At 35.9% G+C, this 24667-nt stretch overlaps 1 protein-coding gene across 1 annotated transcript; it reads right to left on the reverse strand.

Moving 5' to 3' along the window:
• Positions 1-248: 248 nt before the first annotated feature.
• On the reverse strand, positions 249-4433 carry LOC148266332 (uncharacterized). Its single transcript, XM_088219087.1, has 3 exons — positions 4307-4433; positions 758-859; positions 249-601 (listed from the first exon to the last, which is right to left on the reverse strand). Exons 1-3 carry the CDS (start codon positions 4431-4433, stop codon positions 249-251), a joined length of 582 nt encoding a protein of 193 aa, XP_088075213.1.
• Positions 4434-24667: the final 20234 nt, after the last annotated feature.

The following is a 24667-nucleotide window of genomic DNA, read 5'->3' on the forward strand; positions in this document are numbered from 1 at the left end:
TCTTAAGCACACATAATAAAGCCCCTTCATTATATAAAAAAATAAAAAATAATCATAGAAAAAGTGGAATTCTTACGCAAGTATGCATATCTTAAGTGTGAAGGTTTTTAGCTCAAGTTTGGGTGGCTCCTCAATGGAAGGTTTCTTTGGGTACGTACCTTTTTCCAACTTCTCCTATATTGCACCATCCTTTTCTTGACCATTCGCTTCATTTGAATTAGCAACTTCCTTTCCATCAAGGTGTTTTCCTATCTTGGTGAGACTTTTGGACACACATCAATTGTATCAATATTAAAACATTCATCAGTGTTAAAAGGAAATTTTAAGGTATTAAAAATATTAAAAGTTACTTGTGAATCCCCAACTTGCAACGTTAATTTACCGACATGCACATCGATTAATGTTTTGCCCATTGCAAGGAAGGGTCTTCCAAGTATGAGTGTAACTTCTCTATCAACTTCCATGTCTAAGACCACAAAGTCGACATGAAATATGAAGTTCTCTATATTTACTAGCACATCCTCTACTATTCCCAAGAGGTATTTCACCGATCTATCTGCTAATTGCAATGACATTGTTGTGGGCTTTACCTTGCCAATACCTAGTTTTTTGAACACATAATAAGACATTAAGTTAACACTAGCACAAGGATCTCAAAGATCTTTATTAAAATTAGAATTTCCAATATTTCAAGGTATAGTAAAATGCTCTAGATCTTTGACTTTAGGACGTAGCCTATTCTGAATAATGGCACTACATTCCTTAGTGACCATAATAGCCTCATGGTCTTTCAAGCTCCTCTTCTTTGCTAGGATCTCCTTAAGAAACTTCGCATAACTTGGCATTTGAGTAAAAGCCCCTGCAAAAGGAATATTAATGTGAAATTTTTTAAATATATCAAGAAATTTAACGAAATTCTTATCTTCATTATGCTTTTTAAGGCATTGTGGAAATAGAACAGGTGGCATCTGACATCGCAAATGCAAATTAAGGCATAAGAGTGCCATTTACAAAAATAAATTACAAGTGCCTAATAGATAATTATATACAATAGAACAAATAATTACAACTCCTTACAAAATAATAATAGAGTTTTATAAAATACTGAGGTAGAAATAAAATTAATTACAAGCCTTTATAAAAGATGGACTCATCAGAGTGCGAGACATTATGCATTCATAAAAGTTCATGGATGTAAAACCTTGTCCATCACTGTGCTAAAAGGATTTAGAAACTCTATTTATTTGGGCTTTTGGCTGCGTTAAACTTAATTAATTTATGCTGCTTAATATTTATCGTAATTCATAATTTTAGTTGATTTTTATTTATTTAATTTTTAGTTATTTTATTTTAATTTTAAGTCTAACTCATTTAAATTAAATATGAAATTGAGAAAAAAATCAGAAAACGGGGAATCGGGAAGAAAATCACGTCGGAAAAATCCTGCGGGGAGTTAGGTTGCCTGTGTGCATTGTGCACACGTCCCCTCCGCATGCACTGGACGTGCGACAATGCACACGTCCCCTGTGCACGCACTGGATGTGCGCACAGTGCGCACGTTCCGTCCGTGCGCACAGTGCGAGGTTAGGACCTGCACGCATCCAGTCACGTGTAAGCGGGCATTCCGCGCAACAGGCCTTGTTCCCCTGCAAGCTAGCTTGCAGCGTGCTGGTCGGGGCACTACCACCTCGGGCAGGGCATCGTTGCTACCTTGGGCGGTGCGGTGCCACCACTAGTGGAGGAGGTCCTCCTCCTTCATTTTTTGTGCTGAACATCTTTTTGTCCTCTCTATTCACTGGATTTCATTACTTGGCGTGAATTTGACAGTTCCAACAATCTATAAATTTTCCTCCCCCTTCCCTTCCTCTTCACACTTCCATTCTCCTATTTTTTAAAGGTTTTGAGAGAGATATATATAATAGTCTAGTGAGAGAATAAGAGAAAAAAAGGAGAACGGTGAAGGAGAAAACATCAAGGTTTTGGTAAGGAACTAGTATTTCTTTCGATGTCTTAAGGAGTATTATTAGATAAACTAAATTAATATGATTGTTATTTTGTCTGTTTTGTATGCCTCTATGTTTAGATAAATCGAATTGTTCTTATTTCCAAGCATGCTATGTGAATTGCATACACTTGATGAATTTGCATGTAATAAATATAATATGTAATCAGTAACAGTAGAAAGCATAAAAGAAAAAAAAAAGGGGGAATGAAGCCTGTATGGTCCGAAGTGTATATGTATTTACATGCATATTGCATCAAGTGTCTGGTTAAGGTTTTTATCTCTAAGGGGTATCTGTTCTCCTTGCCCTTTGGGATATCTATTTCTCCCTCCCCTATTAGGTCTGGAAAAACATAAAAGAACCGCTCCCAGTGGATAACGGCGTACTCTCTGACGGGAGTGGTACCGCACTATCTGTAGGGGTCACCCATGGCTAAGTAATGTCGTGACTGTAGATATATGTTAGGACCACTATGGCTAGTACGGTCATGGTCATAGATCGTACCATAGTTTGGCTAGCCAGAAATGAGTCTCAGTAAATTTTTGTATCTGTATCTGATTTGGTCATTGCACTTAGCTAGTTAAAAATTTGTATAATACCCTCAGAGATGGAAGTTGTAACGACTTTGCGAAGCATGACACAAAAATCTGAGCATTTCATGATTTAATTAATTTTTTCTATGATCTGGCATGATGAATGTTTGATTGTCTATATTAACGTATCGTTTTCTTAACAAATAAATGGTTTTTATAATATTTGATAGGTAAACGAGGAGGTTAAATGGTAAGATAAAATAAGTAACTTTTGAAATCTTATGCTGTTATTTAATATTATTTTTCTTACTGAGCATATGGAACTCACTTTTTCCATGCCCTCCCTCCAGATGGGTAGTTGGGAATCCGTATTCCCCATAGTAGCTGGAAGTCAAAACGACTTCGCATGAAGAATAAAATGAAAAATAGTGCACATCATTATTTGTTTAATTTTTTCTATTTTAAGCATGATTGATTTGATTGATGCAATATGACTTGACTTGGTGTTTTCTTTATTAAATTAAATCGATTTCATAATTAATAAAGAATCCTGACATGATTCATGATGGTAAGTGATGATGATACTTTAATTACCTTTAAAATCTTATGATGTTACTTAAATACTGCTTTTCTTAATGAGTATATGGAATTAACCGCTTTCTATGCCCCCCCCCAGATGAGGAAGATAGTGAGGAACTGATCGTTGACCTACCCCTTGAAGTCTTCAAGCGTCTCGTGGATCCATTGTGACATCCCAAGTATTAATTAAGGCAAATGGGTGTCAAATACAGATTCAGAATAACGAGTGCATGATAAAATTTATGCAGCAGGACGAAATCATTACAAATCCCTTACAAATGCATATGATTCCAATACATACATATACTAAGGCCAGAAGTGGGTGCAAAATATAAAACAAAACATAAGGGTCACTTCTTTCAATATACTATTGGACTAATCAGAGTGTGGGAACAGTCATGCACTTAGACTTGTGGATCCACGGGATCCTCATAGACTTCCAAGGGTAGGTCAGCCTGTGGTTCCTCACTTTCTTCCTCATCTAGGGGGCATGAAAAGAGTGAATTCTATTTGCTCAGTAAGAAAAATAGTATTAAATTAATATTATAAGATTTTAAAAGTTAATTAGTTTATCTTACCATTTAACCTCCTCGTTTACCTATCTAACATTATAAAAACCTTTTATTTGTTAAGAAAACAATACGTTAATACAGACAATCAAACATTCATCATGCCAGATCATAGAGAAAATTAGTTAAATCATGAAATGCTCAGATTTTCGTGTTATACTTCGCAAAGTCGTTACAACTTCCATCTCTTAAGGCAAATGTGGATTTTTAACTACCCAAGTGCAATGATGAAGTCATGGTCTGGCAAGCCATAAATGTGTTATTTGTTTGGAAAGCCACAAATTGTTGAAGAGAGAGAAAGTCAATGGAAAAAATAAGATCTGACAACTAACGAATCGACGATGCGATGTGACAATGGCACAAAAATTGGAAGCACACACCCAAATGATTGCGACACGTTGCCCAAGCGATGTCGGCACGCCGCCCATAGGCGGTGCGCGGCTCCCAATGGGGCGGAGTGTTGCAATCCTAGCTTGTCACTTGCTGAAGTCCTACCACGCGTAAGCCTACTGCCCGTAAACCTCCTAGTGCAGGCCTACCATGCAGACGATGCCCGCACAGGGAGCGCACAGAGCCGCGTGCATAAGGTACGCGCGCTCGTCTGGTGCGATGGGTCGCATACGCAAACTGCGTCTCATGCCCCACACGGAAGGGACGTGCGCATAGTGCACATCTCCTGTGTTGGCTGCGCGCAGAGCCCATGCAGGCAAGATCCTTCCTGCCAGCATTCCCACGGGATTTTCCTCCATTTTCCTTCTTTTTGTCGCTGAAATTTTTTTAGTTAATTTTTAAATATAAATTGTCTACGAGAAAAATAAAATAAATAATTTCAATAATTATTTAACTAAATAAAATATAAAATTAAAATACAAAATACGAAATTCATAATAAATGGCCTTAGGGCCCAAATAAATAGGGTTTCATGTTACAAATTAAGCACGAAATTTTTTGGGGTGTTACATTCCCCTCACCTTAGAAAATTTTATCCCCCAAATTTATCATGAATAGGTTAGGAAACTTCTCTCACGTTTCACACTTCAACTCTCATGTTGCCTCTTTCGGAGTGTGGTGTTGCCATTGCACCTTTACCGTAGGAATCCTCTTGTTGCATAAAACTTTGTCGGTCCAATTAAGGATTTATGCGAGGAGCTACTCATAAGTCATGTCCACTTGAACCTGCATTTCTTGGTGATGAATGATGTGAGAAGGGTTAGGGTGGTAGCTTTTGAGCATAGACACATAGAAAATATTATGCAGACTCGCAAACTCTGGGAATAGAACAAGGTTGTACGTCATAGGTCCAACATGTTCCATGATCTAAAATAGTCCCACATAACGGGGGCTCAACTTACTCTTCTTATTAAATCGCATTTTTTCCTTATAAGGGAAGATCTTAAGGAAGACTTGATCAGTGACAACAAACTCTATGGATCTTCTACGGTTATCGACATAGCTTTTCTGACGACTCTAAGCAGTTGCTAAGTTCCTTCGAATGATAGCAACTTTCTCGATAATCTCTTTAATGTAATCAAGTCTCAAATAACACTAGTTCCGAACTTCATTCCAACAAGTGGGAGAATGATAGGGTATACCATACATGGCTCCATACGGAGCCATGCCGATGCTAGAATGATAACTGTTATTAAAAGCAAATTCACACAAGGGAAGGTACTCATATCAGTTATCACCAAAGTCAAGGACACAAAGCATACAACATGTCTTCCAGTGTCTGCATAGCATGTTCAGACTAGCCATCGGTCTGGGAATGACAAGCAGTGCTGAAGCACAATCTCGAACCACGTTCTTCTTGAAAGTTATTCCAGAAATAAGAGGTGAACTAAGGATCTCTGTTTGATACAATGAATGAGGAAACACCATGAAGTCAAGCGATCTCCTCTACATACAAACGTGGTAGTCTACTGGTGGAATATGTGGTTTTAATTGGTAATAAATTGGCGATCTTGGTTAACATGTCAATGATTATCGATATTGCATCGCGACCAGAACAGGTCATGGGTAGACCAGTGACAACATCCATGGTCACATACTCCTACTTCTATTCCAAAATAGGAAGGCCTTGTAACAAACTGTCATGTCTCCGATATTCATCTTTAATTCACTAGTAAGCAAGGCATCGGGAGACATAGTTGGCAATATCTTTCTTCATTCCAGGCCATCAATATTGATACCTCAGGTCCCAGTACATCTTGATACTCCTAGGGTGGATGGACAGTTTAGAGGCAGGGGCACCCTTGAGAACATCTGTCTTAACATCGACATGGACCTTAATACGATCTCAAAATCTACACAATCTATCATCTACGAGCCTGAAATCAAGAAATTCATCATAAATAAACTAACTCAAATTTTATCATCTACGAGCCTGAAATCAAGAAATTCATCAGAAATAAACTTACTCAAATTTTTGGTTATCTCTGGGTTAGTGGATTGAGCTTCCCAAATCTTCATGAAAAGATCAGAGAAAGCTCGAATATGGGTGAGGTAGGCATTATTGCCATAATGGTTAAGGCAGAGTGCTTGTATAACATCAACTAATTTCCAACTTGAGGCCATTGTTTGGGCCAACAAAGCGAACTCCTTTCGGCTAAGCGCATCAACATTACATTACCTCTATTGGGGTGGTAGATGATCTTGTAACTGTAGTCATTCAGGATGTCCATCCAATGTCTCTTTTCATGTTCAATTCCCTATGCAAAAGTATATACTTCAAACTTTCGTGGTCAATGTAGATTTCAAATGTTTGATCGTATAAATAATGACGACATATATTCAAGACAAAAACTATGGCCACCAACTCCAGGTCGTAAGTGGGCTAGTTGCACTCATGGGGCTTTAATTGTATGGATCTATAAGCAACTACCTGACCGTGCTGCATCAAATATAACCCAAACCTATGTGAGATAAATCAAAGTAAACCAGAAATGTTCCAATATTGTCGAGGAGGATCAAAATTAGTGTAGGATTGAGATGATATTTCAACTCAGCAAAACCTTCATTACATTCGTAATCCCAAATAAAAGGTACACTCTTCTTGGTGAGATGGGTCAATAGAGCTGCAATCTTGGAGAACCCATCAATGAATCACCGGTAATAACCTGCTTAACTAAGGAAACTATGTACCTCAGCGATATTTGTTGGCGAGTTCAAGTTTATCACTGTTTTAACTTTGGATGAATCCATAGAAACTCCTTCACCCGAAATCACATGGCCAAGGAAAGAGACTCGATCTTGCTAAACTTAACATACAGATGGTTCCGGCGAAGGGTTTCCAATACCCAAGGTAAATGGACTATATGTTCTTTCGAGCTCTTAAAAAACTCTAGGATGTCATCAATGAACACGGTTACATATTGATCCAGTGCATGCCGAAAAACTCTATTCATAAAATCCATTAAAGCAACAGGTGCATTAATTACTTCAAAAGGCATATCCTTGAACTTGTACTGACCGTATCTATAACATCCCACCCATCACTGTGCTTAAATAATTTGGAAATCCTACTTATTTAGGTCTTTGGCTATGCTAAACTTAATTAATTTATGCTGCTTAATATTTAACGTATTTTGTTATTTTGATTGGTTTTTCTTATTTATTTAGTTTTTATTTTATTTTATTTTATTTTAAGTCTAACTCATATAAATTAAGTATAAAAATTGAGAAAAAATTAGAAAATAAGATCAGGAAGAAAATCTCGTAGGAAAAATCCTGCAGGGACTCAAGTTGCCTCTGTGTTCAAATGAGTCGAATTGTTCTTATTTTCAAGCATTCTATGTGAATTACAGACACTTGATGAATTTGCATATAATAAATATAATATGTAATTGGTAACAATTAAAAGTATAAAAGAAAAGAAAAAGAAAAAAGTGAAATGAAGTTTGTAGAGTCCGAAGTGTATATATATTGACATGCATATTGCATCAAGTGTCTGGTTAGGCTTTTTATCTCTGAAGGGTATTTGTTCCCCTTGCTCTTCGGGGTATCTACTTTCCCTCCCCTATCTCGTCTAGAAAGAGGTAAGAGGTAAGAGGACCGCTACCAATGGATGACGGTGTGCCCTTTAAGGAGAGTGGTATCGCACTATTTGTAGGGATCACTCGTGGCAAAGTAATATCGTGACCGCAGATATCTGTTAGGGCCACTATGGCTAGTACGGTCGTGGTCATAGATTCTACTATGGTTTGGCTAACCAAAAATAGGCTTGAGCAAATTACCATATCTATATCCGATCTGGTCATTCCACTTGGGTAGTATCTGCCCTCAGAGATTGAAGTTGTAATGATTTCACGAAGCATGAGATGAAAATCTGAGCATTTCATGATTTATTTAGTTTTCTCCATTATCTGACATGATGTATGTTTGATGTTCTGTATTAACGTATCATTTTCTTAACAAATAAATGATTTTCCATAATGTGAGATAGGTAAATGAGGAAGTTAAAAGGTAAGATAAAATAATTAACTTTTGAAATCTTATGATGTTAATTTAATACTATTTTTCTTACTGAGCATATAGAACTCACTCTTTTTATGCCCCCCTAGATGAGGAAAAAAGTGAGGAACTACAGGTTGAGCTACTCTTGGAAGTCTTTGAGGATCTGTGGATCCACAAGTTAGTGCATGACTGTTCCCGCACTCTGATGAGTAGAATAACATAGTGAAAGAAGTGGCCCTTATGTTTTGTTTGTATTTTACAGCCATTTCTGGCCTCAGTATATGTATATATTGGAATTCATATGTATTTGTAAGCAATTTGTAATAATTTTGTTCTGCTGCATAAATTTTATCATGCACTTGTTATTCTGAATTTATATCTAACACCCATTTGTCTTAATTAGCACTTGGGATGTCACAGTATCGGCATCAAAAAGTATTTTTCAAAATATCTTCTTCTTTAACTCGCAATTGGTAGTACCCTGATCCGAGAACGATCTTTAAGAAGACCATACTACCTTGTAACTGATCGAAGAGATCATCAATAGGAGGTAAAGGATACTTACTTTTTACTGTTACACGATTGAGTTCTTTGTAGTCTATGCACAGTTAGAGGGAGCTGTTTTTCTTCTTCATAAATAACATCGAGGCACCCAAAGGGAAATGACTGGGGCAAATGAATTTTTGACCAAGAAATTCAGAGAGCTAGTTTTCCAATTCTGCGAGTTCAGTACGGCTCAAGCGATAGGCAGGTTTTGAGATGGGTTGTATTTCAGGAAGTAAATCAATAGAAAAGTCTATCTCCCTTGGGGGAAGCAAACCAATAGGTGGAGGTAGAGCAAGAAGAGAAATTTAGGATCAAGATGGTTATTAACAGGGTCTGCAGTCTTCGTCTTGGTTATTGTGGTTATTGTTGTTGTTGTTGGGTACGAACTCGAGCGATGCATTAGTGTCGCGCCAAGATAAGTTCTTAAAGCTAACAGGGCATGTTCTAGCACCTCAGCATACGAGCTAAGTCTCAGCATTGCAACCCGGTCATAAATATCAACATGAAGGCCTTTAAGGAACTTCCTACCTTTGCGACTCTCAAGGGTGACCATCAACGAGGCAAACCGAGAAAGCTGGCCCAAATGAACAAGCCTGCAACCACCCACAGGCCCACATTCCGCGATCTGAGTGGGCTGGTCAACCTAACCCACCTTTTAATTAAATATATTATCTTTAATTCCCCATGTTTTTAATTTAAATCCTACAACTCTAAATTAATTTAATCGTGTTTTCTACATGAAAATCATATGGGATAAAACCTTATCTTATTTTTATTATTATTTTGAATAATTTCTATCCCTATAATTATTTAATTAATTATCTTATATGTAGATGAGATAGAATAAATATTTTATTATATAATTATCCTAGAATTAGATAAAAATTTTTGAAGCATATTACTTTATTAATTTTTTCAAGAGATTATAGTCATCTAGAAATATTCTAGAAAAGGCTATAAATAAGCATTTGCCCATAGGTTATAAACACACAAATTACAATTAATTTGTGAGAAATTCATAAAATTTTAGGCATTTCTTCAACTAGTGTTTTGCTAATTTTTAGCTTCTTCAAGTTCTTTGATGAGTAGGAGCCTTCAGATTTGTTGAGCTAAGGAGCGGGGATCAACCTATCGGTAAGTCCATGATGTTTTTTCTTTTTTTTTTTTCTAATCTTTGTTTTTGTATTTCTTTTAGGATTATGGATTTAATTAGAAGGAGGGATTTTTTTAGAATTTAAGTTTGGATATTACATAACGTTGAGTGATTTATAGGAGTTGATTCGATTCTCCCCACACCCTCCCACATCATCTGGCATTAGACCTTAGGCTTCTAGAACCAAAATTTATCTGTATTGCTTTCAACAAAAACATTTTTTGTTCTTAAATTAACTTTGAAATTTATTTTGATTGTTAATTCGTTTTCATATTACTTGAATCCATTCTATCCGTTCGTTTCAAGTAATTTTGTGTTTATTCTATTATTCAAGAAAAACAATTATACATATCAAAAATACCAAAAATATCCCAATTGCACCCCATAAGGCAATTGGCACGTTGTTTGTATTTTGCATAACAAAAGCATAATAACCTTGATTGGTGACTGAAAATCATTTGAGAAATCGAAGGCAAAGTCCTCAACTAAAAGGTGCGAGCGAAATTTTTTTTTTTTATTTTGCATATTATCCACGTTTAATTTTTGAATTGCATTTCTATAATCTTGCATCAATGTTGCATAAAGAAACTTGACTAGTCGTAGAGCGCAATCGATAAATTAGGGGTAGTATATGTAGGTACACCTTCTAGTTATATACATCGAAATTGATTGGATCCGTACACATAAGTCCATATTATTAATCTTTGTGATCTACGTTTCTATCTTTTATTTTACATTTGTTCCATTACAAAATTAAGTGACTAATTGATACTAGTTGTTTAACACATGAAAGGCACACCGTTTCTTTTTTGTGTACTTGTTTATGAGCTTTTGTAGAAATTAGAATCCTCTAGGGTTTCTTATTGTATCATAAGGACTAACATGCAGACTCAATTCAAGTAATTCTTATTTCGAACACTCAACTTGATAGACAAATTTGTCAATTGAGAGATTGTGAGGTAAACACGAGCAAAGGTAAGGCAGAGTTTTATTTTCACTAACATCTCTTTGTTGGTACTTCGATACAATTCCAACCATTGCCAAAGCTCCCCATTGGAACGAAACCCTTGTTCTGTGGAGATCCCTCAACTTACACGTTAAGGATAAGGACCATGAACAATGGGAGAACATATTCCACACCCACTACCTGATCAATAGCAAGGTGTGTAGTATAATCATTGATGGAGGGAGCTGTGTCAACATGGAAAAATTAGAACTTGCATGCACCACTCATCCAAACCCCTATTGGTTGTAGTGGTTGAATGAGAGCGTCGAAGTAAAGGTAACCCAACAAGTCATGGTACCTTTCTCCATCGGGAAGTATAAAGATGAGGTATGTTGTGATATTGTTCCTATGCACACCAGCCATGTAATAATTGGTAGGCCTTGCCAATCTTATAGACGATTCTAACACCATGGTTGGGCCAACTGCTATTCTTTATGAAAGGACAACCTCACTCATCTCCTCACACCCCTCTCACCCCAAGAGGTGTATGAGGATCAAGTGAAGGTCAAAAGGGCCTTCGAGGAATCCTTAGATAGAAAAAGGGAGAGAAATAGTCAATAGTCCCTAAAGAAGAGTAAACCTAGCCCAATAAAAACCCAAAAGAGAGAAAAAAAAAAGGAAAGAGAGTCCTTATGTGAAGGGACAACAGGTGAGGCAAGCCATTTATGAAAGAAAAAGCATCGTAGTGTTGCGGTATTAATAGGTCTATTTGAACTCATCTGACCTAGACCCAACCCTACCTCGAGGTATTTTTCCCCCCCTCTAGGAATTCAAGGATGTTCTGTCGAAGGAAATTCCAAATGAACTTCTATAACTACAAGGAATTAAACATCAAATTAATTTTATCCCTGGAGCCACCATTCCTAATAGCCCTACCTATAGGAGTAATCCAAAAGAATCCAAGGAACTCCAGTGCCAAGTGGAAGAGCTGTTGGCCAAGGGGCATGTTAGGGAAAGGTTAAGCCCTTGTGTACTCATTCAACTAGTACCCAAAAAGGATGGTTCCTGAAGAATGTTTGTCAACTGCTAGTTGTCAACAAAATTACTGTAAAGTATAGTGGGGCAACAATTTTCACTAAAATCGATCTCAAAAGTGGGTACCACCAATTAGGATGAACCACGAAGACAAGTGGAAAACGACCTTTAAAACCAAGTATCGTCTTTATTAATGGCTCATAATGCTTTTTAGCCTTTCAAATGCCCCCAATACTTTTATATGACTTATGAATCATGTCCTTCGACCTTTCTAGGAAAATTTATAGTTTTGTACTTCGACAATATCCTAATCTACAACAAGAATCAAAATGAACACATCCAGCATATTCATTATGTTCTCGAGGTTCTATGAAGGCAACAATAATTTGCTAACATGAAGAAATGTACCTTCTGTAGTGATAAATTGATCTTCTTAGGATTTGTAGTAAGTGTTTGTGGTACGATCCTTGGAAGTGTGGCAACACTATTTTTTACCAAAGGAATTTGTGATTCACACCAATAACAAATCCCTCAAACACCTAAAGGGTCAAGGTAAGCTCAATCGCCGACACGATAAGTGGGTAGAGTTCATAGAAACATTCCCCTATATGATCAAATATGAATAAGGAAAAGATAACATTGTTGCTGACGCATTGTCTCGAAGATATGTGCTCCACTCCACCTTAAGTTCTAAAGTTTTAGGGTTTGAGCACATAAAGAAGATGTACGCCAATAATAAAGATTTTTCCTCTCTTTATCAAGCTAGTGAGCACTATACTTTTCTAAAAATATCAGAGGAGTGATGGATTCCTCCTAATGAAAAATAGGCTCTGTGTACGAAGTTGTTCCATTAGGAATTATTGGTACGAGAAGTGCATAGTGGGGGACTCATGGGACATTTTCAGGTAGAAAAAATCCTAGACATGTTACAATAACACTTCTATTGGTCAAATATGGTAAGGGATGTCGAACTCATCTGTAATCAGTGTATTGCTTGTAGGCAAGCCAAATCTAGAGTGATGCCTCATGGTCTATACACCTCGCTACCTAAACCCACCGCCCTATGGGTAGACATCTAAATGGCCTTTATGCTAGGGTTGTTTAGGACAATGAGAGGTCAGGATTGTATATTTGTTGTTGTAGACTGTTTTAGTAAGATGACCCATTTTATTGCATGCCACAAAAAAGATGATGCCACAAATATTACAAATTTGTTCTTTAGGGATGTCCTAAGACTTCACGGTATACTTAAAAAAATTATGAGTGACAGGGACATTAAGTTCCTCAGCCACTTTTGGAGAGTGTTGTGGGGAAAACTAGAGACAAAGTTTCTATTCTCCACTACTTGTCACCCTCAAACCGACAGGAAACTGATGTTGTAAATAGGACCCTAGGATCCCTTTTAAAAGCTGTGGTAGGTCGCAAGACATTGAAAAACTGTCTACCGATGATCGAGTTCACCTACAACCGAAGTATTTATACTTCCACCAAGATGTCGCCTTCTGAGGTAGTATACGGTTTAATCCTTCAGCTCTATTAGATCAAACCCTTGCTCCTGTGTAGGAAGTGAAAAGTATAGATGGACAGTAGCGCGCCGAACTCATTAAAGCCATACATGAGAGAACTTTGCAACATATACAAAAATAGAATGAATCTTATGCCTGCAATGCTAATAAGGGTTAAAAACACATTGTTTTCCAACCAAGAGACTGGGTATGGGTTTACTTGTGAAAAGAAAGATTCCCCAAACTACAGAAATCTAAGCTAAATCCTCGAGGAGACGGACCATTCTAACTCTTAGAGCATGTCAACGACAATGCCTACAAGATCGATCTACCAGGTGAGTATGAAGTGTCCACTACTTTTAATGTATCTGATCTCTCACATTTTGATAGAGGTGAAGATTCGAGGACGAATCTTTTCGAAGAAAGGGAGAATGATGCAAGAACCATCACCAAGAATATTTTGCTTAAAGAGGAAGACACGCAGGACATTGAAGCTCATGACGAATAACGACCAATAAAAAGAGAAACCCAGTTGCCCGTGGGCCCAATCACTTGAAGCCAAACCCACAAGCTTCAAAGAATTTTCAATATGATAGTACAGGACTGAGTAAGCTATAACAGCCCGAACCTCAATGTCAGTGGGTCCGGATGTTAGCACAACATCTCTAACTGGTGGAACAAATAAATAGTAAATATGCAATGGAACTACACTTTAATACACATTTCTTATGATAGAATAATTATTTGTTTACAATAATTGAGGCATCTAAATTAATTTATAATATTAAAATAAAAACTAATAAAGTTTTCTTCGTCATTTTCCATTGATCTTGGACTTGTTTCTCATCTCCTCTTACCTGGATGGGGGTGAATTGGGGTGAACTTCACGAACTCAATAAGAAAAAAGATTCTATAATTGAGACTTACGTACATACATTCATGCAATCTATAAAATATAGTAATATTTATAATCAAGAAAATGTCAAACAAAGGATCACAATCAAACTACACAACAAACATTAACGAAAACTATCTTAATCTTTTTTCATTATGTTCTACTCTTATTCTTAAATATTATTTCTAAAATCATTCTTTCTTTATTATTCACATTCTTTATTCGTAATATTTCTCTACTCGAATATCACCCTAAGGTTTCATTGCACAATGCCATTTATATCATCATCAAAGATAAGCAAAAAAGGATCCCCCCATCGCATGGATAGGACACACAATCTCACATTGGTTACAGCAGTTACGTTTTCTAGGTGACCTGCTCATAAATACCTATCCACATCTGGACTAGGTTTCAAACACTATCCATGTGCTGGTTCACCATACTCGCTAAACTTCAGCCACACATGCACCCTCCCCTCCTCGATTCAGACTGAACGAGTATGTATTTAGGGTCCTTACACTCTATACTCTTTTTAAATTTCTCTCATTTCTAACTCACTTATTTCATACTTAAGACCTTAATTTCTATGCATAATTAAACACAAACACACACACATAATACACGATATCATCATGCAGATAAGGGCCATACAATTCAAATTACTTTCTGAATCATCCTATACCAGATCACATAATAAGCATAAGATATTCAAATTCTTTGCGCAACTATACTAGATCACATAACAAGTACAATGCATCGTACATCTCTACCAGATCATACAGCATGTGAAGTGTACCTAAATTCCACATGTACACACATTGATTATACATTTCACACGCTACATGTGTACACGCATATTAATACACACACATATATTATAATACAGACATGTATCATCACTACATGTCTCACACAAAATATATATTTATATTTACATCCACACAATCTCTATTGATACATACACACACGTTCATAGTTAAACACATATACACAATCACACATAACATATCATATGTATATATTTATTCATGCCTTTGTTCTTATCAGCTCTATTCTTATCATTTCTATTTTTATCAATTCATATCTCATCTATCGTATACTTTTATATATATATAGATATGCATAAAAACGTAGATATATATATACACTATATAAAAACAAACAAATAAAAATTAGACATACTAATTATGTTCATATTACATTAACATACATTTAAACATTTACACATAATGCACTATACGTATATACATTTATATAAACATATAATTTATGTCTCCATATGACATAAGCATAATTCTTACCTATAATGTGATCAAAAAAACTTTGTGAATCTTTCTACCTGTCTATGGTCCTTTCAGAAATCCGAATTTCGTTTGGATAATTTTTTTCGTTTATAATAGAAAACACATATATTAAATTATGAATGATTTTGGGAACTATATTATGTAAAATGAGGAACTAATTTTACCGTGGGATATGCAGTCCTGGTCGCCAACGTCACCATGCACCATCACACGTGTGTCACCGGATATACCATATTAAAAACTACGAAATAATTTAAAGAGTTCAAGTGGCCTTATAGTACAAATAAATAGGGGTTTCCTAATTACAAATTAAGTGCGAAGGTTTGCAGGGTGTTACATTCCCCGAACTTTAGAATATTTGGATCCCTAAATTTGTCATGAATAAGTCTGGAAACTTCTCTCTAATATCGCTCTCCAACTCCCACGTTGCCTCTTCCGAAGTGTGGTGCTGCCACTACACCTTCACCATGGGGATTCTCTTGTGCGTAAAACCTTGTCAATCCAATCAAAAATTTTTGCGGATTGTTTTTCATACGTCATATCAGCTTGCATTTATGTCTCATCATGAGGAATGATGTGAGAATGGTAAGGGGATACCTTTTAAGCATGGAGACATGAAAAATATCATGTAGACCCGCAAACTCTCAGGGTAAAGTAAAGCGGTACGACATAGGTCTAACATGCTCTAAGATCCAAAAAGGTCCCACGTGACAGGGGCTCAACTTTTCTCTTTTTCTGAACTACATTTTTTTCTTGTAGGAAAAAATCTTGAGGAAAACTTGGTCACTAATGGTGAATTCAAAGGGTCTTCTACGGTTATCAGCATAACTCTTCTGGAGATTCTAGGCGGTGGCCAAGTTCCTACAGATGATAGCAACCTTCTCGATAGTCTCCGGGATAAAGTAAGGTCCCAAACAATGCTGATTTCTGACTTTACTCCAGCAAGTGGGAGAATGGCAGGGCCTGCCATACAGAGCTTTATACGGAACTATGCCAATGCTAGAATAATAACTGTTATTATATGCAAATTCACACAGGAAAAAATACTCATACTAGTTATCGCCAAAGTCGAGGACACAAACACGCGACATGTCTTCTAATATCTAGATAGTGTGTTCAGACTGACTATAAGTTTGGGGATGATAAGATGTGCTGAAATACAATCCAGACTCATGCACTTCTTAAAAACTATCTCAAAAGTGGGAGGTGAATCGAAGATCTTGATCGGATATAATATATGAGGAAACACCATGGAGTCGAACAATTTCATTGACATATAGGTGGGCTAATTTACTGGTAGAGTTAGTGGTTCTGATGGGCAAGAAGTGGGCGATCTTGGTTAGTTTTTTGACAATGACTCATATGGCATTACAACCAAAATAGGTCCTTGGTAAACCGGTGACAAAATCCATAGTTATGTGCTCCCACTTTCATTCCAAAATTGGGAGGCCCTATAACAAACCACCAGATCTCTGGTGTTCCACCTTAACTCGTTGACAAGTAAGGCATCGAAAAACCTAGTTAACAATGTCCTTTTTCATTCCAAGCCACCAGTATTGGCACTTTAGGTCTCAGTACATCTTGGTACTCCTAGAGTGGATGGATAGTTTAGAGGCATGGGCAACCTTAAGAACATTTATCCTAACAGCGACAGGGACCCAAATACAATCCCAAAATCTCCACAACCCATCATCAGTAAGCCTAAAATAAGAAAACTCATTAGAAGTGAACTTACTCATACATTTCGGTAAGGAATTTGTAATAATTTGCTCTGCTGTATACAATTATCTATCATGTACTCATAATATATTTCTGTATATGGTACTCTTATGCCTTAATTAGCATTTGAAATGTCACAGGAAGCATCAACGATGATGAATTTTGGCTTTTAGATTGATCCTAGAAGACGAAGGTAACGTGTCCCCGACAACACATGGAAAGAAGGTACTCGCGGGTAGGCAACCCAAATCCCCACCCTGTTAGGCCCAATCTACGACCTAGAAAGTCGCACACTCGAGAAGATCATTCAACCCATGCTATACGCCTCTACAGGTGGGCCAACCGAGGCCCATCGGGAAGACCTAAAGATCAGCCCTTATCTTGAATCCCGATCCAGCAGACTCACACCCAAGGGAGAAGAAATAAGGCCGAATGCCCGGCCCAGCAAGCTGGCTTAGTGACCTGACCCAACAATAGTCATGGGCCCAACTAAGAAGAAACCTAAGTGGGTTGTGGAGCCATGAGGCCCAAAGGTCGCGCTTGCAGACCCGGCCCAAAGCCACGCATGCACGTGCGGGCTTTCCTAGCCTGCATGGGTATGGTGTGTGTGTAGTAAGTTTTGGATTTTTTTTCGTGCACATGCCCCATGTGATTTTTCAGCTCAAATTCACAAAATTCACATGGTAATTATCACCTCATTATTTAATTAATATTATTTAAATTAAGGATTAATTATATAATATTTTAATCTTAGGGTTATCCTAAACTATTATTTTATTATATTTTTCAATATTATTATTTATCCTATTATTTAATGTAATTTCCACATGTATTTTATATATAATTCACATGGGATAAATATTAGCATATTTTAATTAATATTTTATTATAAGTCTATCCCTTAGGATTATTTATTTTATTTATTTGGGATAGAATAATCATTTTATCATGTATTTATCATAGATTACGATAGAATTTTATCTAGAGTATTATTATATTAAATTATATCAAGATTTTGTACATCTAGATTGACCAAGAAAGAATATAAATAGACCTTTGCCCCTAGGATGTAACAACAACATATGACAATCAATTTGAGAGAATTCTTGAAAGTTTCAGTTTTTTTTTCTTTTAACATTTTTTTCTAAAATTAGCTTCTTTAAGTTCTTCAAGAAGTAGTAGTCTTCAGAAGTCTTGTTGAGCCAAGGAGCGGGGAGCAACTTATCGGTAAGTTTATGGTGTTTTTTCTTTCTTTGTTTATTTTCCTAATCTTTATTTTTGAATTCCTTTTATTATTGTAGATTCAAGTAGAGAGAGGGGTTTATTTTAGGTAGTTATAGTTTCAGTTTGCATACATTGAGTGGGTTATTGGAGTTGATTTGATCCTTCTCATACACTCCCCCGTCATCTGGTATCATAGCTTAGGCTCCTAAACCCAAACTATCTTTATTGTTCTTTAGCATTCTTGTGTTCTTAAATTAATATTCAAAATTTATTTTGATCATTAATCTGCTTGCATATTACTTGAATACATTCTATCTGTTTGTTTTTAAGTAATTTTGTGTTTTCCTATTATTCAAATATATATATATATATATATATAAATTACCAAAAAATGTTCCAATTGCACACCATAAGGCAATTGGCATGCTATTTGCATTTTGCAGAATAAAAATAGAATAACTGCCTAATTGGGTGATTGGAAAACCTTTGAGGAAATCAAAGGTAGAGTAGCTCACCTAACAGAGTGTGAGCAAAAACATTTATTTCCATTTTGGTACATTATTCACATTTAATTTTCAAACTGTATTTCTATAATCTTGCATCAATAATGCATGAAGAAACTTGATTAGTCATAGAGCATAGCCAAGAATTGGGGATAGTATAAATAGATACACCTTTTGATTATATCCATCAAGATTGATCGAATCTCTATGCATTAGTCCGAATTCTCATTCTTCGTGATCTACATTTTTATCTTTTATTATGCTTTTTTCCATTATAAAAATTTAGTTACTAATCAATACTAGTTGCTCAACACATAAGAAGCACACCATTCCTTTTTCTGTGTGTTTGTTTCTGAGCCTTAGTAGAAATTAGAATCCTTTAGGGTTCTTTGTTGTGTCATAAGAACTAGCGTACAGACTCGATGCAACTTATTTGGGTTCTTTACACCAGGTCTACACGTTAGTCCTTATGACACAACAAAGAACCCTAAACGATTCTAATTTTTACTAAGGCTCAGAAACAAGCACACAAAAAAAATGAATGGTGTGTTTCTTGTGTGTTGAGCAACTAGTATCAATTAGTTACTTAATTTTTATAACAGAACAAAAGCATAATGAAATATAGAAACGTAGATCACGAAGAATGACAATTTGGACTGATGCATAGAGATCCGATCAATCTCAATGTATATAATCAAAGGATGTATCTATTTATACTACCCCCAATTTTTGGCTATGCTCTATGACTGATCAAGTTTCGTGATGCAAGATTATAGAAATAAAATTTGAAAACTAAATGTGAATAATGTACCAAAATGGAAATAAACATTTTTGCTCATTCTGTTAGGTGAGCTACTCTACCTTTGATTTCCTCAAAGGTTTTCCAATCACCCAATTAGACAGTTATCCTACTTTTATTATGCAAAATGCAAATAGCATGCCAATTGCATTATAGTGTGCAATTGGGACATTTTTTTGTAATTTATAGATATATATATATTTGAATAATTGAAAAACACAAAGTAACTTAAAAACAAACAGATATAATAGATTTAAGTAATATGCAAATGAATTAACGTTCAAAATAAAATTTTAATGTTGATTTAAGAATAAGAATGCTAAAGAAAAATAAAGATAGTTTGGGTTTTAGGAGTCTAAACTCTTATATCAGACGACTGGGGAGGGTATAAGGAGGATCAAATCAACTCCAATAACCCACACAACATATGCAAAATAGAAATTTAATCGCCTAAAAACCCTGCGTACTACTTGAATCTACAACACCAAATAGGGATGCATAAATAAGAACTATGGAAAATAAAAGCAAGGAAAAATTTCATAGACTTACCGATAAGTTAATCTCCACTCCTTGGCTCAACAAGACTTATGAAAATCTTGCTTCTTAAAAAAGTTGAAAAAGCTAAAAAAAATATTAGCAAACTGTTAATTGAAGAAAAGTTTAAGCTTTGATTTATTTCTCAACTCAATTGTGTTTACAATCTATGGGTAAAGGCCTTTAAATAGGTTTTTCCCACGATAATTTTAAATGATTACAAACACTTGAAAATTAATAAAATAATATTCTATCCTAATCTAGAATTCAGATTAAATCAATCTAAGTGATAAAATCTACATTAAAATAAGCATAAAAAATATTTTAAAAATGTTGAAATTATACCATGTGTTTCCCATGTAAAACGTGTGAAAAAAAAGTGGAGGTGGGGTCCAAGAATTGGAGAGCTGACCAGGTCGTGAATCAGGTGGCTTGCGTAGGCCTGGTCTGAAGGAACACACGGGTCGCATGAAATGGACCCACGAATTGGACTAGCACACTGGGAGCAGGCTCGCTAGTCACGCAATTGGCCCGACTACATGTTGGGCATGCGTCTTGCCAATAGAGCCTGCGCACAAGTGCTTACCTCTGTGCAGGACCTGCAAGCCTTGAAAGGGGAGGGGGGGGCTGTGCACATGGGCATGCAGGCCATGAAATTGTGCACACTGTCCGTGTGATTGTGCGTGTTGTTCGTATAAGTTGGCATGTATGGTTGATGCATGCGTGGGAAGGCTCGTTCGTGCACGGGAAATTTTGCACACGTGCTAAGGAGCCTACCTACCACCTGTTGTCTTGCAGGGAATATGGTCGCCTCGGTTTGTACATCACAGGCTCTTGAAATACCAATAGATATGATGACGCTATATTCTGGATGTGTATTTCTACCTACGTGTATCCTACAGGTACCCATACCCAGACAACATCTAGGCCATCATTTTAGGTCAAAATTTTTGGCCCGAGTCATACATTGGCAGTGAGACCTTTTACCTTCTAGGTTTTTAGTATTTTTTTAGTGTCATTTCTTCTTATCTTAGGCTTCTGTCTAGTGGATTCTGCCTTGTTGTTTGATACTTGGTCAGGAATAGAGTTGGTTAGAGTCCTCTTGCTTCAAAAATGCTTCCTTTCGTTTCCCAGGAGGTCATTAGTGCTTGTCCTCTTCCTTCCTTCCACCAGTTTAGGTATGTCTCCAATTGCTATCGTGTCACCTGCTGACTTCACTCTTTGCCCACCTAATCTAATTTTTTTTTCATTTACTAGGTAAACATTTTAATTTTTCCATTGCTAAGTTCAACCATGCAATGAGCTTCTCTAAATTCGAACATGAAAACCCTTACTGTGATTTTTGTGATGATTTTGATGTTGCCATTATGTATGCTCAATTCTACGACAATCTGATGGATACATTTGAACCTAGTAAATCTAAGGACCTATATTTGTGCAACCCATGCATGAAATACATTTATAGGCTCTTAGCTCTTTCTCGGGTCAAAAGGATGCACCTAGAATCCTCTCAAAAACTGAGTTGTACTTTCTATGGTGTATGGTTAACAACAAAAAAGTCAACCTAGGTTTTTAGTTCGCATCTCAGTTTTCCAATGTCATTTCTTTTAAAAGGCCACTAATGCTAAGATCAATCATCACCTGAATTGCCCTCTTCATTAGTACCTTTGATATGGAGTGTAACACCCCGTTTCTTTGTGCTTTGGTGTATGGTAAAAATTTTATTTATTTGGGCCTAATGGCCATTTTATATTTCGATCCGTAATAAATTTCTCTATATTTTAAATTATTAATATTTCTATATTTTAATTTTTATAATGTTTTATTTTATTTGGTATTTGATTGTTTAAAATATTTAAATTTAATTTTATATTTAATTTATAATTTTATCTTCAATTTATATTTTTGAATTTTAAAAGAATAAAAAAGAGAAAAAACAAAGAAAGGAAAGGAAAACCAAGAAAAAGGGGAAAGATCTTCCCCATACCTACCGCCATGCCTACCCATGCTTCCCCCATACCGCGCGAGTTCCAAGGTCACCACCACCACTCTTCCTTCTGGGATGCTTGCCATGTGGCGCACATCCAAGCTATTTTTATGCCAATTTAAAGGATCTCTTCTTCCTTATTTCTTCTTCCATGTTCACTTTCCTAAGAGAGAATTTTAGAGTGAGAAAGAGAAAATTTTAGAGAGAGAAAGAAGTAAAAAAGAAGGAGAAGAAGTAGGAGTTTTGCAAGCTTGTTCAAGGAATTTCTAGAAGCTCTTTCCTTCCCTTCTAAGAGACTAATCGACTTGGTTTTAGTAAGAGATTTTTTAGTACTTTTATCTACATTTCTCAGTGCTCTTTTTAGTTAATTAATTTGGTGAAATTGGATATTTGTTGAAATGGATTTTTATGCTCGTTTGATGATTTATTTTTTATAATCATTCATGATTAATGTGTTATAATAATGATTTGAGATACATGTGGGATTGACCCTTTGTGTTACCATTGGTAATGGTAAAGAGGGTTGTTATAAGGAACTCCAGCTTTAAGGAATGTTCTGATGGTTAAATCTGGGTATAATTGGCATTTGGACAAATATGTTGTTGAACCCCCCACCTCGGGTTCTTGATGTGAGGTATGATACATGATAGTGTGCCTTATGATGATGACACATGAATTCCTACAAGCATTTATGTTTGGTATTGTTGAACACGTTGGTTTGATGTATAAGTCTCTACAGTGATTAGCCATTATTTAACCATGGAAATATTAAAAATGATGCATGAAAATATGATGATTGGAAATTGCATCCAGGTTTGGAAATTTTCCTTACCTTAGTAATGGTGAAGAGGGTTATTCTAGTGACTTTAATTCAAGAGGATGACCAGAAGGTCAAATCTGACTAAAGTAGGCCTTCTGGCCAAATATGTGATATGAGCCTTTAGGCCGAATATGTGAAATGAGCCTTCAGGCTAGATATGACACTTCAGGCTGGATATAAGCCTTTGGGCTCAGTAAGCTGTGAAATCCTTATTAGGTTTGGAAACGGTTGCGTTGAACATGTAGTACGCATATGAAAAGAAGATAAAATTATTGTTAGCATGAAATAGACAAGTAAAGCATGGAAAAATCCATTCAACTATTATCTTTGAGGAATTTCTGTTTCTCCCTCCTCTGAATAAGTGTTGGAGAACCACTCCCTGTGATGATTGGTGTTCCCTCTAACGAGAGAGAATATGCATTAGATATATGTAGGATCATAGTGGAGAATATACAGGTGTAGTCATAGTTTAGATGGGGAAATGATAAAGACCCAGGAATGGGTCGATGATTCATAGCAGTAGTCAAGGATCCCTTGTGCCCTTAATGGATATATGTTGTAACAACTTCATGCGAAGGCTAGTAAAAGACTTAATAAAACCTAATTTAGATAAGGGTACTGATCATAATTCGTATGATGATTCTTCTATTTACTAAGTATGCTGTTCGTACTAGTTAAATCTCTATGCTGATTTGTACAATGATTCTTGTATTTACTGAGTATGCTGCTCGTGTTAGTTGAATCTATACAATGATTTGTACGATGGTTCTTCTGTATACTACTTGTACTAATTGAATCTCTACGATGATTTGTACGATGGTTCTTCTGTATGCTACTCGTACTAGTTGAATTCTATAATGATTTGTACGATGGTTCTTTTGTTTACTAAGTTTGCTGCTCGTACTAGTTAAATTTTTATAATGATTTGTACGATAGTTCTTTTATTTATTGAGTATGCTACTCCTACTAATTGAATCTCTTTGATGATTTGTATGATGGTTCTTTTGTTTAGTGGGTATGTTGTTTATACTAGTTGAATCTCCATCATGATTTGTATGATGATTATTATGATTATGCAGTGTGTTGTTTGTTTGATTTTTATTGAATATTTGATACAATCAGGTATGCCAAATGTTATATAACATGCCTGCTTAGATGTTGAATAATTGTGCTCATAGCTTGGTTATGTAACAATTTTACCTGATTTCTTTAATAAAGACAAAAGAGTTTTCTGAATAATTAAATATATTTATCCCCGACGGTTCTCCAAGGTAAGAGGTAAATAAAGTATTATTCAAGTTTAGAACCATTCATGGATCCTTAGTAATTCTTTAGGACATAATTTGAGTACAATAGTTATTCTACACTCTGACGTAAAACTCTGTAAGGAACCCACTTTGTTATTCAATTATTTAAGATTGTCAATTATGACCTTTGATGATATTTCTTAAAAACTTAGTTTGTTCTATAAGGGATTTTTATTTTTTTACTTCAACGTCAAAAATTGTATTTAGCACTCGTAACTACTTTATAGTTGGCTCCCTTCTACCCAATTAGTATT

Source organism: Carica papaya, chromosome 4 (assembly GCF_054855325.1).
Source record: "Carica papaya isolate Zhongbai chromosome 4, ASM5485532v1, whole genome shotgun sequence".
NCBI classification, from domain to species: domain Eukaryota; kingdom Viridiplantae; phylum Streptophyta; class Magnoliopsida; order Brassicales; family Caricaceae; genus Carica; species Carica papaya.